Source organism: Equus caballus, chromosome 27 (assembly GCF_041296265.1).
Source record: "Equus caballus isolate H_3958 breed thoroughbred chromosome 27, TB-T2T, whole genome shotgun sequence".
Lineage (NCBI taxonomy): Eukaryota > Metazoa > Chordata > Mammalia > Perissodactyla > Equidae > Equus > Equus caballus.
In genome coordinates, this window is record NC_091710.1 from 26,331,226 (window position 1) to 26,347,272 (window position 16,047).

Below are 16,047 nucleotides of genomic sequence, written 5' to 3' on the forward strand. Positions count from 1 at the left end.
GAGAGGAGCATCTACAAGCCAACACCTTAAATCTTTCTGAGGTCTTAACAAAGGGCCTTAGAGCTGCATTCTTGATTGGATATTCACCTTTGACCTTCAGGTCATATTTTATAGGTAATGCCCTGGGTTTGATTTTTTTCCCCTGAGGTCATTTTACATTTTTTGGCCAGCTGGAAAGACTGTTCAGGGCCTTCTGTATTTCCTTTAAATTCTGCTAGAAAATTAAAGAGTTTCTTCTTTAGCTCCAATTTTTTTATTGAAGTATAATCGACATGCAATATCTTATTAGTTTCTGGTGTACATCATAGTGACTTGATATTTATATATATTACAAAAAGATCACCATGATGCCTATTTACCATCTGTCACCATACAAAGTTAATATAATATTTTGACTATATTCCCTATGCTGTACATTACATCCCAGTGACTCTTTATTTTATAAACGGAAGTTTGTACTTCTTAATACCCTTCACCTATTTCACCAGCCCCCCAACCCTTCCTGTCTCTGGTAATCACGAGTTTGTTTCTTGTATCTATGAGTCTGTTTTTGTTTCATTTTAATTGTTTGTTTTGCTTTTTAGATTCCACATATAAGTGAAATCATATGGTATTTGTCTTTCTCTATCTGCCTTATTTCGCTTAACATAATACCCTCTAGGTCCATCCATGTTGTTGCACATGGCAAGATTTCATTCTTTTTTATGGCTAAGTAATATTCCATCGTGTATTTATATATCACATCTTCTTTATCCATTCATCCATCAAAGGCACTTAGGTTGTTTCCATATCTTGGCTACTGTAAATAATACTGCAGTGAACATAAGGATGCATATATCTCTTTGAATTAGTGTTTTTGTTTTCTTCAGATAAATACCCAGAAGTGAAATTGCTGGATCACATGGCAGTTCAATTTTAAGGAACCTCCATACTATTTTCCATGGTGGCTGCACCAATTGACGTTCTCACCAACAGTGTATCAGAATTCCCTTTTCTCTACATCCTTACCAACACTGTTATTTCTTGTCTTTTTAATAATAGCCATTCTGACAGGTGTGAGGTGGTATCTCACTGTGGCTTTGATTTGCATTTCCCTGATGATTAGTGATGCTGAGCATCTTTTCATATGCCTGTTGGCCATCTGTATGTCTTCTCTGGAAAAATGTCTATTCAAGTCCTCTATTTTTTAACCAGGTTGTTTGGGTTTTTTGATATTGAGTTGTGTGAGTTCTTTAAATATTTTGAATATTAACCTCTTATTAGATGTATGATCTGCAAATATCTTCTCCCATTCCATAGGTTGTGTTTTTGTTTTGTTGATGGTTTCCTTCACTGTGCAGAACTTTTTAGTTTGATGTAGTCCCAGTTGTTTACTTTTCCTATCATTACCCTTGCCTGAGGAGACTGGTCCAAAAAATATATTGCTAAAATAGTTGTCAAAGAGCTGACTGTCTATGTATTCTTCTAGGAGTTTTACGATTTCAGGTCTTACATTCAAGTCTTTAATTCATTTTGAGTGAATTTTTGTTTACAGTGTAAGATAGTGGTACAGTTTCATTCTTTTCCATGCAGCTGTCCAGTTTCCCAACAAGATTTATTGAAGAGATTGTCTTGTCTCCATTTTATATTCTTGCCTTCGTTGTCATAGATTAATTTACCATATAAGCATGAGTTTAATTCTGGGCTCTCTATTCAACTCCACTGATCTATGTGTCTGTTTTTGTGCCAGTACCATACTTCTTTGATTAATGTAGATCTGTAGCATAGTTTGGAATCAGGGAGTGTGATACCTCCAGCTTTGTTCTTTCCCAAAATTGCTTTGAATATTTGGGGTCTTTTGTGGCTCCATACAAATTTCAACATTCTTTGTACTAGTTCTGTGAAAAATGCCATTGGTATTTTGATGGGGATTACACTGAGTGTGTAGATTGCTTAGGATAATACGGACAGTCTAAAGATAGCAATTCTTCCAATTCGTAAACACACTATATATCTTGCCATTTATTTGCATCATCTTCAATTTCTTTCATCAGAGTCTCATAGTTTTAAGAGTACAAATATTTCGCCTCCCTGGTTAAATTCGTTGCTAGGCATTTTATTCTTTTTGACGAAATTATAAATGAGATTGTTTTATTAATTTCTCTTTCTGATAGCTTGTTATTAGTGTGTAGAAACACAACTGATTTCTGTACATTAATTTGTATCCTGCAACTTTATTGAATTCATTTATTAGTTCTCATAGGTTTTGGTGGAGTCTTTAGGGTTTTCTATATATAGCATTTTGTTGTCTGCAAATACTGACAGTTTTACTTCTTCATTTCCAATTTGGATCCCTTTTATTTCTTTTTCTTGACTAATTTCTTTGGCTAAGACTTCACATACTGTGTTGAATAAAAGTGGCAGAAGTGGGCATTCTTGTCTTGTTCCTGATCCTAGAGGAAAAGCTCTGAGCTTTGCAACATTTAGTATGATGTTATGTGTGGGTTGTCACACATGGCCTTTATTATATTGAGGTATGTTTCCTCCATACCCACTTCGTTGAGATTTAGCTCAATTTTCTCACAATACTTTATCATATGTGATTATACTAAGGCAAATGACACCCAACATTCTTTCAGAAAATTTTCTAAGCTAGTTTCACAATTTCACTAAGTACATTTTCCATCTTCCATGTTATTTTTAGTGACACTATTATCAAAATTCTGTTTCTTCTTCCAATACTCAACAGAGATTTCATCATTGACTTCCTGATCTCTACTAAGAGTCTCCATGTAACCTTTCCAAACCTCTGCCTACCATCGGTTCCAAAGAAAAGGGCAAATTTTGGCTTATGATAGAACCTGACTTCCAGTACTACTTTTTGTATTAGATATCCCTTTCCACAAAATAAACCATTCTAGAACTTATTGACCTAAAATAACAATAATGTATTATTTCTCATGATTTTGTGGGTTGGCTGGTCTCAGCAAGGTAATTTTTCTGTTCCCTATAGTGTTGACAGTGGCCATTCACGTGGGTGCATTCAGGAGAGAGCTTGACTGGGAGCTGGAGTGACAAAAATGACTTACCCATATGACTGTTGTCTCAGCCATGTGACTGGAGTGGCTGAGAGCTGGCTGCACCTTCTCCCCAACAAGCTAGTCTGACTTTTTATGTGAAGGCTTATAGCTCCAAGAGAAACTGCCAGTTCTCTGAAAGCGTAGGCCTGAAGCTAGCAAAGTGTCACCTCTGCTGCGTTCTATTTATCAAATCAAGTCACAGGCCTGCCCAGATTCAAAGAAAAAGAGAAAGGAACTCTGTCTTTTATTGAGAGGAGCATCATGAATGTACAGTAAGGGAAGGAAGTCTTAACATCTGTATTAAAGGAAAATCTACTGCAATTATAGACTATGATAATTGCTTTAAAGGAAATACAATGGAGTAATGAACTAGAAGGACTAAAAGGCACTAATTTAGATAGGTTGGATGGGGAAGGACTCTGAATGCTGAAGGATGAAAATAAGCTAATCATATAAAGGTAGCAGAAGAGCTTCTGAGCAAAAAGAACAAATCAATAAATTGGCCTTTACAAAAATTTGGAAGAGACAAGATATTTACTTTGAATAGGGTTGGGATAGTGAAGAGGGAATGATAGAAGTAGAATTAGGATTTTTTTAGGAGAAAAAATTGAAGATATTTATCAAAGGGTATATAGATACTCTTGAGGGAGACAAGAGTATCAAAGGCAATGCCTAATTTTCTGTTTTAAGGAACTGCATTGATGAGGTACCATTTACTGAGACAGAAAATGCTGTTTTCTTTTCTTCTTTTACTTTTCTTTTATTTGACTTGTGAGATGGAAAGGAGGACATAAGGTCATGAGTTTACTTTTGATAATGTTGGCCTTTGAAACACCTGGGTGGAAATATCCAGTGAGCAATTAGTTAGGTGAATATGGAGCCACAGAGAATGTCTGGTGGAGGATATAAATTGTGGAATCATCAGAGCATAGATGTAATTGTAAAAGTCTAGACAGATACTTACAACATTTCGCATCATTTAAAAAATTTCATTTATTATCTTAACAAGTACCTACAATAAACTACATTAGTCCACAAAAATACAGCAGCTGATAAAATGTCAATTTCCATACATCTAATGATTTCCTCTTTGTCTTTGTCTATAAATGGATTATAATTATTAGCCTCTTATCACTTTCAGCACTTTGGTTTTTTAAATTATTTTTTAAATAAGGATTCAAGTAATGCACAAATTACTGACGAGAAAGGCATGACAATGATACTGAAACAGAACTGTTGGCTGTCCATCAGCAATACCAAAAAGGAGGTCAAAATTCTTATTGGTCGTCTCATATATGAGATCCAAAATTTGTGGTGAATTGAAAATGTCATGATGTAAAACATACAGAATGTTCACCTATAAAATGCATGAAGATTGAGATGATCCTACATATAAACCTGTATACAATCAAAATATTTCCTATCTGATGGACTTATTTAGTAAATGAGTGATGTCTGGATAACTGATTAACCATTCGGAAAAAATAAAGAAGTTAGTTTACTACACATGACAGGAAATCAATTCCAGAGAACTTAAATATAAAAGATCTCAATATAAAAACTTAAAACTGCTTGAGAAATATTTACTTAATTCTAGAACAGAGAGCCCAAGAATGTCAAAAAAGCAAAAAGCGAAAATGAAAATCAAAGGATTGGAGCATATGTAAATCAAATTCTTCCATAATAAAATTAAAAAATACAAAAATTTAAAAGGCAAAGAGAGAGAAAAAGTAATTACACTATATGACACAAAACAGCTAATATCAAAATACATTGAGCACTTAAAAGTCAGTAAAGTTACAGATGACCATCCTCATGGAAAAGAGGATAAAAGAAATAAAGAAGAATTTCAAAAAGGAAAGGAAACTATCAAAACACACAAAAATTATTCAATCTCACTAGGAATCAAAATTATAAAATAAAACAATTAGGAATCATTTTGCCCACTTAAAAATCTGTTTGTACTCAATATGCATTTCCCACTCATTTACAAAATATTTGACTTGGACTCTGCTTGCTGGAAGGTAAACTGCACAGAACAAAAAGATCATGAAAAACAATCTGCATCTATTTGAACTTCACATTTCCAATTCTGAGAATTGGAAGAATAATAATTAGAAGAACAGTTACAATAATAATTATGAAGTGCACTAGACATGTGCACAAAATTCTGGTCATTAAAATGATAAGTATAGAATAACCGAAATGATAGAGAATCACTTAAATAATATTAGTACCTATACAGAAAGACATCCAGCAAGATCCATCCCAAAATATTTTCAGAAGTTAACTCTGGTCATGAGATTTCTTTTTCTTTTGTTTTTGCCTATTATTGTTTCCTAATTTTTCTGTGGATATAACAAGGGTAATTTCCTTTCGTTAAAAGTACTCAGACATATTTCAAGCATTAATTTAGAGCCCATGAGCCATACAGATACACTTACTCTCCCAGAAAAACAATCTCGGTGTTGATTTCCCCTGACTTATGGCGGAGAAAATTCCTCAGGAAAGCAGTCACACTGTCAACAGTTATATTTCCACATACCACGATGAACCTAGGTAGCAAGAACACGTGAAGTGGATCATCTGAGGGAAAGAAGTGTCTTCCTGTCTAGATTTGGTGATGGATTATTAGCTTAAAATTAGTTTTAAATAAATTTGGTATTTGGATCACATAGATTTTAAAAATACAAACACCAAGGACTGCATCTCCAATATAAAAAAGAAACACCAGATTTCTCTAGTCCCTAGCTCATCTCATATAGGGTATGAATCCACACATTTTAATTACACATAGCTCTTCAGGAATGCAACAATAATTACCGTATTTGCTAGATTCTTCACAGTTATTTATAACTTGTGATGGACTTGAACACGTATTATTTCACTTCATTTTCCACTTGATCCCTGATTGGCTCATATGGTCTTTCTTCGCTGAGGAACAACTGGGGCTTGAAATGGTTCACTGATTTTCCCATAGTCAAATACTGTGGCTATGGTAGCATTAGATTCTAGGTTATTTTGGTTTATCTTCCACATCCAAAATTATCTAGTAGCCACAGCAAAGTGAGTCCAATGGAGAGACATCTAGGACCGGTGCAAAAATCTATGCATGGAGCTTTTATGGTGAAAAATAGCTGTCAATTTCCTTAGGCTTAATATACATAAAGAAGCTATTTTTCTCCCCATTAGTCATTTAAGGAAACAAAGCAAAATTTTAACCTAACTTAACCTTAAATTTTCCAGACCTTGTTGGCTGATTTAGCATGTGTCCTATATCCCTTTTCTGAGATGAATTGGGTCAGACTTTGGCTTATCTAGTTTATTTGTTTTGCATTTGTTTCATTATTTTTTCTTTTTGTTTTCCTCATCATACTCCTAGGTCAATCTCTGTTTTCAACCAACTGCATTAGGAGACCACTCCAAGGAGTTTATTTCCATTGCGCCTCTTTCCTCTTCAGTAGATAGAGACTAAATAAAAAAGAATCACTCCAAATTTAAGATCTCCAATTCATTCTTTTCTTCTCCGGGATCAAAAAGCATAATGGAAACTGAGGTAACATATATCCAATGAGAAGCAGTGTGAAAACGACTCCAACTCCAGTTCACCCTGGGAACAAATGACCGTGCCGTGGCCAAAACAGGAGATCCACGAGGTATTGGAGAAAAGTATGAAGTTGCTCCACACTCTAGCAAACCTCTGCCCGTGAATGAGCCCCATATAGTTTAAGAAAGTTTTGGCTAAGACAACCGAGGTGAGTTATTTTAAGTTTGAACCACAGCTTTAATTTGGTCCACTATGTAAAGTTAGCCATAAGTTAACCACATGATGAAAATGAATATGACAGTTAGTAATGGATATAAGAGAACAGTGATAAGGAATGTAGAAATATTACCACAATCAATAATATCTCACAGTGAATGACATTATCTGTCATTTTTGTTGACTTAGTGCTCTTACAAGCATCTGTACAGTAGTTTGTACCAAGGAGCAATCATCATCTTATCGTATTCATTGTAGCACGGCCCTCTATGGTGAATGAAACACCTTGCCAATATATTCACCTAGGCCAGACAACAGGTGTTTGGAGTGACTAGTAGAATATCCTAAACTGTAGAAATTATGCTTGAAAGCCACTTACTTCTTCCCCTTGAGCACTCCATAGGAACTGGTATATTTCCTCTTGTTAGCAAAGAGTTCCACCATTTCAGGGACATAGTTTGCAAATAGTATCTAAAATGATCAGAAAATAAAATTAGGTCTCATTATTTTCAAGGACGCCCCAAATTTCTGAGATTATAAAGGAGAAAGAAGGTATGTAAAACTTTCTCTCATCTAGGTGGAGCACGACTGTGAACTGTATTTTTAAAAGGGAGACCATTTCTCCTCCTTACTTCAGCCTTTGGATTTGGTTAAAATTTAATAAAATACTTTTGAGCATTCAAAATGATGAAAGCAAGGACAAGCAGTAAGGCGACCTCCCTGGCCAGTTTTTCTCTTCGTCACCTCTAACTGCCCTTCTGACTCTTTGATTTTATATTCTTTGAGTCCTTGGGAAAATAAAGCTTCTGGGGTTAGGGGAAAAAGACTGAGATGAGGAGATGTAGCAGTTGTGGACAGGGGAATATCAGGAAGGCAGAGAGTTCAGAACTCTGTCATGGATTTTAAGGAATTGAAATTAAAGTCACTAAAGGAAGAGGAGGCTTCCTTTGTCTGTGACACACTCCTGAATCAAGCACAGATGTTCACTTACCTGAAGTAAAATGAAGTCTAGAGAGCACTTACTCATTTGAGCTGGAAAGAACATTCTTTAGATCAAATCTCAAATACCCTTCCTCTTTGGAAGAATGACTTTAATTTGATGGGCAAACGATGAAGGAAGATACCGTTGCTCAAATCTGCATAGAGACTCACAGGGAAACTCTGCTCTCCTATGTCTACCATGCTTCATCCCTGGCAACCAAGTGATTACATCATGTGCTCCAGGGGATGCAGTTTGGAAAATTTGGGATCCCGGGAACTTTTCATTTTCATTTGAGACCTGCTCTAAATCAATGCAACATTCCCTCTCAAACCTCTATTGCTTTATTTCTCACTATAAACCAAATGTTTTTGGTTTACGTAGTTATATTCAAAGATATTAAAAATATTCTTCACCAAACTCCCCAGGGTGAAGAACATGATGAAGGTCCGTCCTAGGGCTGTCTTGGCTACCACATCTCCGAAGCCAACAGTTGACGTCGTTGCCATGACCAGGTAAATGGACTCAAAATAGGATATGTTCTGTGAATTTCTACCTTTGAGCCAGGGATCACCAGAATTTTCCACCTGTCCAAAGAGAAAAGACTAAGGAAAGATCTCTGAATGGAATCCAAGGGAAACTTTACAAAGAATAGGCAAAACATTGGATTAATTTCACCTTAACTCAATCCAAATGCAATATTAAATGATTCTCAGGCTGTTGTGAAGGGTTCGCAAATTGTGGGTAGTGACAGTAAAGTCTTGTTTTCCATCATTGTGATTATTGGTGAAACCTGAGGGGGCATGTAGCTTGAGCCCACATTGGGAATGCTCCACAGAGGGGTGGCTGCCCACATCTCTTTTCATGTGGGCACATCATTGTATCCTGAAGCCATGAGACTCCAAAGGCTCTCAGATTGAGCAATTATTATTCATTCTTATTTTTCACCAGATCAGGATTGTCATTAAGGAAAGAAGCACTTAAATGGGCCCTTCATTTTAGTGAGTTTAAGCACATGAATGCTAGTGTCTAAGGAAGAGCAAACAAACAAGTTTTCCAAGTTATTTCCCCACCTCTCCCCAAAAATCCTCTCAGGAATTAAAAAACTCTGAAAAATATTTTCCTCTGATTTTCCCCCAAGTCTTCACATTTTAAGGAAACTAAATTTATCAGATCATCTTTTCTACGTTAAATAAACAGAATAACTTATATAAGTTATAAAACTTTATATTTATAGTATATATAAACGTATAAATATAGAATATATATTCTATATAACATATAATAATTATCAATAATGTATACAGTTTTCCTTTGTTCTTCCATTTGGAGACTTTTTTCCCAAATACCTCACATATTCCCTAGATGTTTTCCATTCCTATCTAGCATAAACATGATAAAATTCTAGAGATGCCTGGGGAAAGTAGTTTTTTTGTTTTGTTGTTAGGAAGTAGAATGGAAATTAGAAATAATGGAGTATGCTCGAGTATTTGATCAATTTTTAAAAGTGGTGTGCCAAGTCCTGACCCTTTCTTAAATTTGATGAGTAGCTTAAGAGTGTGGCATTCTAGAATACCCTACTCCAAAATAAGAACGAGATTGTTTGTCTATATATAACTCCCGTGGCTGGTAGAGGATTTTGTTGCAAAGTCTGCTAACCTGCTTCCACCAACTTCTGGAGACTTTACTATTTTCTGAGACTAGTGAACTATAAGAAAACCAAGTTTAAATCACACAGACTTAAATCATTCTTTTTTTTTTTTTTCTTTAAGGTGTACATGAGTTGCTTGGAACAGCTTCCTTTAAACTAAAACCCTGTAGTTTCTTTTACAACATCTTAGCACAGGGATTCAATCAAATTCTTGCACAAGATGATGTACAAACTAAAACTACATTTATTTAAACCTGAAAATCTCCCTCAGAGTAAGTTAAACAACGCTTTAAGGTTTAATTCACTCTTTTTGGGAGTATTACTTTGGTCTTTCAAATCCTTCCCCGTCCCCCAGCACCTTTCTAAGAGCTGGCAGCCTCCTTCTGGTCTGCTTGCTCACTCTGCTCTTCCTCAACCATGTTAGCAACAACTCATCAGCCCCAGATGGGAAAGAAGTTAAAAGTTAAGATAAAGGGTTATGGGCTGATGTTAAAATATTAAATTATTATCTATTTTTAACTCCATATTTCAAAACTGAAATTTTATGTTTTCAAACTTCATGCTTCAACTTTAGATAAGATATGCCATGGAGGAGGGTATAAGGACACCCTGCCATCTCCTCTTACCTCCCCCTCATTTGTATTAGTTATATCATTTTTCCATTGTACATGTGTGCTCCAGTCTGCAACCATAATTCCCTTGGTTACATCTTTGTTCTATTTTAAACTCATTCAGTAATCACCACCACTACTTTTTATCATGGTTTCCCGATTCCTGAGTTCTTAGTTTTGATTCATCTCCTATGTGGCTGGATATTCTCATTAAGATACTATTTTTTCTTCGTGAGGAAGATTGCTGCTGAGCTAACACCTGTGGCAGTCTTCCTCTATTTTATATGGGATGCCACCACAGCATGGCTTGATGAGTGGTGTTAGGTTCACGCCCCGGCTCCAAACCTGGGCTGCTGAAGTGGGGCACACGAACTTAACCACTACACCACTCGGCCGGCCCCATTTTTATAAGGGCTCATAGGTGCTCTTTCCTCTTTCATGCTTAAAATAACAGGATAGGTTACACTTCTGCACAAACTTTGTGGACACTACTCAATCGTCTCCTGGTACTGATTGATGTTGCCAAGAAATCTGAGGCTAGTTTCATTTTTTCCTCCCCTCATATTGACCTTACTTTGTTCTTCTTGGATTTTCCCCTTATCCTTGAAGGTCAGTAACTGCCCCAAAATATGATTAAAATAAATAATTTAGGGTTATTTTTCCTGGGATACAGTATACCCTTTAATCCACAGATTTGAGACTTTATTTTAAAACACTTTTCTGGTGCCATTTACTGTGTCCTCCTCTTCAGGATCACTCATTTCATAGTAGGTTGAATCAACATGACCCATCTTTCATGTTTCCTCTCTACAATCATTTGAGGATCTTTGTTCTTTTCCATGTTAGTGTTTTTGCCTCAATCCTGTCCACTATGTTTCTGAGCACATTTTTGTCACATTTATTAAATTTTGTTTTCCTCTAACATAGTTTTCAGCTCTGTAATATTTTTTCTTCCTCTTCTTTTTCTGTGGTATCTTTCAGCCCATTTTTCAACTCCTGCCACTGTTTAATAATCTTTTATTTAAAACTTTATATATTTTGTCTCAATTATCACATTCAGTTTTTTACAACCTTTTGTTTGTATTTTTTTCTCAAATATGGAGGGCTTTTTCTTAACTTTTCCTTTGTTTCCTTGGGCAAGTTATTTTGTAATTGTTGTTCTGATAACATATTATGTAACTGTTGTTATACTGATGTCTCTCTGCTCTCCACTACGCCTCCTTGTTATTTTTGGCAGAATTTAAGCATAGGAACCATATTGATTACTTTCTGGTAAACATTCACCTTTGAATGGTATCAACTTTTAGCCAAAGGACAGAGTGAGTATGGGAAGTGAGTGAGTTGGGACAATCACAGTTTTTGTTTTGGTTTGTCATTTCAAATATTCTTTCTAGAAAATCTGCTATTTTCTTTGCTCTGAGATATAGCTTTTCTATGTTTTTAACATTCCAGATGTTGATGTGACTCACAGTGGATCCCCTTAAGTCAGAAGTCAGCTAGTTGCTTCTCCTTTCTCTGCGTGCATCCTCATTGGAAGTCTCCTCACCTGGGTGACTGGATGCCGAGCAAGGGAACATGTTCACCTGCTAACAGGGTTGAGCAAAAGACTTTAACGATTCAAGGGAGCCTGGGAGAGACTGTGTCCAGCCTGGAAGCCCATGCTATTTACAGGAAGCAGCTGGTCTTCGACTAAGACTGTTAGTGGCCTTGGGAGAATGTGTTGCTAGAATCATGTAATTTCCCAGAGTCCAGAAACATGGTTTTTTTGTGAGCTCCCCTCAAAAGTTACCAGGCAAAAACAACCAAAATATAAACATAAGTAGATCAAGTTAAATAAGCCTATAGGCCACATTCAGCCCAAGAGCCCCTCATTGGAACTGCTATTGAAGGCAAGAAAGTCCTGTTACCATGGTTTCTCCTTTAGCATTCCCTTGCCTGCCATTATGTGATGGCCAATGGGTCCCTACAGGGACACTGATGATTCTCCTTCCATTGCAGGCCCATGCCCCTAGGTCCAATCCTCAGATACAGGGATCTGTCTTGATTGCTGTGACACTGCTTTTCAGAGAAATCTCTCTCCTGATTGAGTCCTGAGGAAGGATGTAGCTGGTTTCAGATTTCTTGAAGGATTGTTCATATCACAGTTTGCATTTGGTGTTTGACATTTTTCTCGGTGAATTGAAGATGGTAAGTTTTTTTGCTTTTTTCCTTGTTACTGTTTTAATTGATTTTAGGAGAAAGACTCAAGTGCAAAAGACTTCTACTGTATTATTTTGTTTTGCTTTTCTCAAAGGCCACTGCAGGCTTTTAACATCGCACTTCAATTTCTGAATTTTCTAATGACTGTTCCTCAACTGTCCTCAAGCAATAAAGTCCAAGAATTTCTTTCCTATTGTTGAAATTCATTTATTATTTTGCTGATTATGTGGGATAAAAACTAGCCTTTCTTGTGGGAAAAGGAAGCAGCTACGTATACAGATTGCTTTCAGGAGAACCAAGAAAGCTTCCCTTTGCAACTTGGCAACTCCTCCCAACTCTCTGGCTTTTATAAGTGTCAAATTCTCTCATTGGAGTCATTTCTTTGACTCTTTTTTTTTTTTTACTGCTGGAACATCTATGGAGATATAGTGATAAATTCTACCTATTGCTGACACCTTTGAAGGGTAAGCATATTAGATTCTTTCCTAGGAGTAAGTTTTGAAAAATGAAAGAAGGAACATAGATACCTTGAGTGTGGGAGATACATACTTGTGAGAAATATGGTGGTGGAGAAAATCCAGAAAAGGCAAATAAAAGGATAAACCTCACACTGGTTACAGTGATGGAGACAGGAGCTCGGAAGGTTTACCTCTATTTTTTAAAGAAAAGATGTTTTCCTATACATACATACCTATGATAAAGTTTAATTTATAAATTAGGCAAAGTAAGAGATTAACAACAATAACTAATAATAGAACAATACACTGTAATAAAAATTACCATAGACCTTAGCAACCTCAGCAAACGATTTTTTCCCTTACCTTAACAAGTCAAGAACTTTCACATTTTCACTTTAAGGAAGCACTTTATGGCTTCTCTTTGGCATATCCAAATTGCTAGCATCACTACTCCTGTACTTTGGGACCATTGTTAAGTAAAATAAAGGTTACTTGAACACAAGCACTGCGATACCGTGACAGTCATCTGCTAACAGAGACAGCTACCAAGTGACTAAAGGGTGGGTAGTGTATACAGCTTGGATCAGCTGGACAAAGGGATGATTCACGTCAACAGCGAGACGGAGTAGGATGATGTGAGATTTCATCACGCCACTCAGAATGGCATGCAATTTAAACCTTATGAATTATTTATTTCTGGAATTTTCCACTTAATATTTTCAGACTGGGGTTTACTATGGGTAATTGAAACTGTGGAAAGAGAAATTGCGGATAAGGGAGGACCACAGTATTGCATATTTGAAAGCTGCTAAGAGAGTAAATCTTAAAAGTTCTCATCATAAGGAAAAAATTTTTGTAACTGTGTATGATGACAGACATTAACTCGACTTATTGTGGCAATCATTTTGCAATATATACAAATATCAAAGCATGTCATACTCCTGAAACTAATACAATGTGTTATGTCAATTATATCTCAGTTTAAAAAAAAGAAAATTTACTGCCTCAAATAAAACAAAAAAGAAAGAAAGAAAAGATGCTCCTGCTGACCAGTAACATAAGAGAGTCTGCTGAGATGCCTACCAGGTGAATGAATCCTGCAGCGGTGAACCAGGTACTGAGAACTATGGCTAACAGCTTGGAAAACTTCACTGAATTGCTGGAGGAAGAAAGACAAAGAGCTGTTGGGTTCTGACAGGTTCCAGAACAGCACAACTACTTCATCCTCTAAAATCTTGCTACTCAAAGTGTGGTTCATGGACCAGAAGCAATGATATGCTTACCTGGGAGCCTATTAGAAATGCAGAGTCCCAGGCCCCACCCCTGTTCTATAGGTCTGCATTGTTACAAGATCCTCTCCTTGACTCATACTGTGTATGAGTCATCAGAGTTTGAGATGCACAGCTCTAAAATACTCCCAGTCACACACACGTGTTCAAAAATATTTTGCTATGATAGCCACTAGCTTGATATACTGCTTTTAAAAATATATTACATGTGCATCACCATAAAATAAATTTAATAGAGTGCTACATTGCCTAAAGTAATGGTACAAAATACAGTGTCCCAGGAATCCAGAGAAGTGACTTGCAAAATAAAATTTTGAGTACATAGCAGAAATGTCATCTCCTATGGCTAAACTCATAGCAGGATCTTTGGATGAAGAGGATCAGACAAGCTCCTGTCTCCTAAGTCAAGTCCTAGAAGTTAGCTGAAATCTCTGTGGTTTTCAGGCAGGGCCACCTGTGACACACAACAGGCCTTTCTGATCCTGACTGGGGTCCATACTCTGCTCTACCATGATAAACACTTAGCAGTGGAATCCACCTGGCTTGTCATATCTGATCCTTCTAATGCGACTGTAGAGGCATGGAGATTTTGTGTGGTAACATAAGACCAAACTGGTTAAAAACTAGAAGTGTTGATGTTCAAAGGTGGTTTGGTTTTTTTTTTTTTTTTGAGCCATTTAGGTGGTCTATTTCTGTAAGCAATAGTTCACTGCTGCTACTGGGCAACACTCATGCTCAAAGGAACTGTCTTATATTCCTAGACAGGAAAGACATGATTCACATAGCAAATGTGTAGAAATAAAGCCTCTGCATTACTTTGATTTTTCATTTGAGTGGAGGAGGGGCAGAACTAAAGTCTAGATTGACTTACACATTTTAGCTCTATAAAACAAAGAAACAAAATATTTAAAATAATTACAAACGTCTTAGCCAGTGCATGATGTTAATATTTAACGGGAGAAAGTGAGAAAATACTATCTTGGTAGCTAAGGGAGTTCACAATTTTTGCACTGAGATTCCGATGGGAAATGATTTGAGTTGAAGGCTCAGTTCATATCTTAATGTCCTAATCCAAACCAGTAAGTGAGTAGTACCTGAGGCAGGGCTGGCATTTACCTGGTCCTGGTTGCTCGCAAAATTTGTAAGATTTGAGGAAGTTCCAGCAGCCGCAATGCCCTTAAGAACCTTAAACCTACAAAGCAATGGAAAGGAGAAAGCTGCCAAAAGAAGAGGGTCACTGAGGGAGCTGTCTGAATTATAACACAACTGGGTCTGCTTACATTCTTTCTCTCCCTGAAAAGCTCGCATATATGTATATTATAATGTCATAGGTTTAGGAGCATGGGCTCGAGTTGAAATCCTGGCCCTGACCCTTAATAGACATTGTCCTCACAACAATCCCCTTAACTTCTCTAGTTCCCGTCTGTAAAGTGGGAATTAATACAGTACCTGCTCACAGTGTTGTTGCGCTAATATAAAGTATAAAATAAGCACAACTCACATTTTACTTTATTCAACTCTTCTTTAGAATAGAGACCAAATTATACACAAACCACTTAAACTCCTGCCTCTGGAATCTCTATGATATGCTCCTCACTATTTGCATGATGTTTTACTTTATGTAGTTTGATAACAATGATAGCAAGGAATATAGAGATAATAATAACGAAAAATTACATAAAAACTGATAAAACTGCATAATGCCCATGTGCTATCAATTCATCCACCTTAAAGACAAAGGAAACAACTAAATAAACCTCTGACATGTCACAGCATATCTAGATATGATAATTTGTAGCTTTCAAAAACCAAAGGAGGCTTCCATCCTCCCAGTGCGTGTGGGAGCCCAGCATAAAGGGCTGTGGTGGGGTGAGATGTTGGGGCCTTGATTCTCTGGCTGTGGACGAGCCAGTCCATAAACAATAAACAACCACTGACATCCACTGTGAATCAGGGATATTGTGAGGGAGTGAGAAAAAACAATGGGTTCTGAAATATATTATAAAACCATAGAATCATGGTGAGGAATTTTTTTAAA

General features: G+C 36.5%; 1 protein-coding gene across 1 annotated transcript in view; it reads right to left on the reverse strand.

The window, feature by feature from the left end:
* KCNU1 (potassium calcium-activated channel subfamily U member 1) overlaps positions 1 to 16,047 on the reverse strand; it is a 150,371-nt gene that overhangs the window by 113,025 nt on the left and 21,299 nt on the right. The window contains exons 6-10 of the mRNA XM_070252722.1: positions 15,126 to 15,201; positions 13,804 to 13,879; positions 8,218 to 8,388; positions 7,202 to 7,293; positions 5,504 to 5,614 (exon numbers count right to left, since the gene is read on the reverse strand). Of these exons, the coding sequence (XP_070108823.1) occupies positions 5,504 to 5,614; positions 7,202 to 7,293; positions 8,218 to 8,388; positions 13,804 to 13,879; positions 15,126 to 15,201 (526 nt within the window). The remainder of the gene's footprint in view (positions 1 to 5,503; positions 5,615 to 7,201; positions 7,294 to 8,217; positions 8,389 to 13,803; positions 13,880 to 15,125; positions 15,202 to 16,047) is intronic.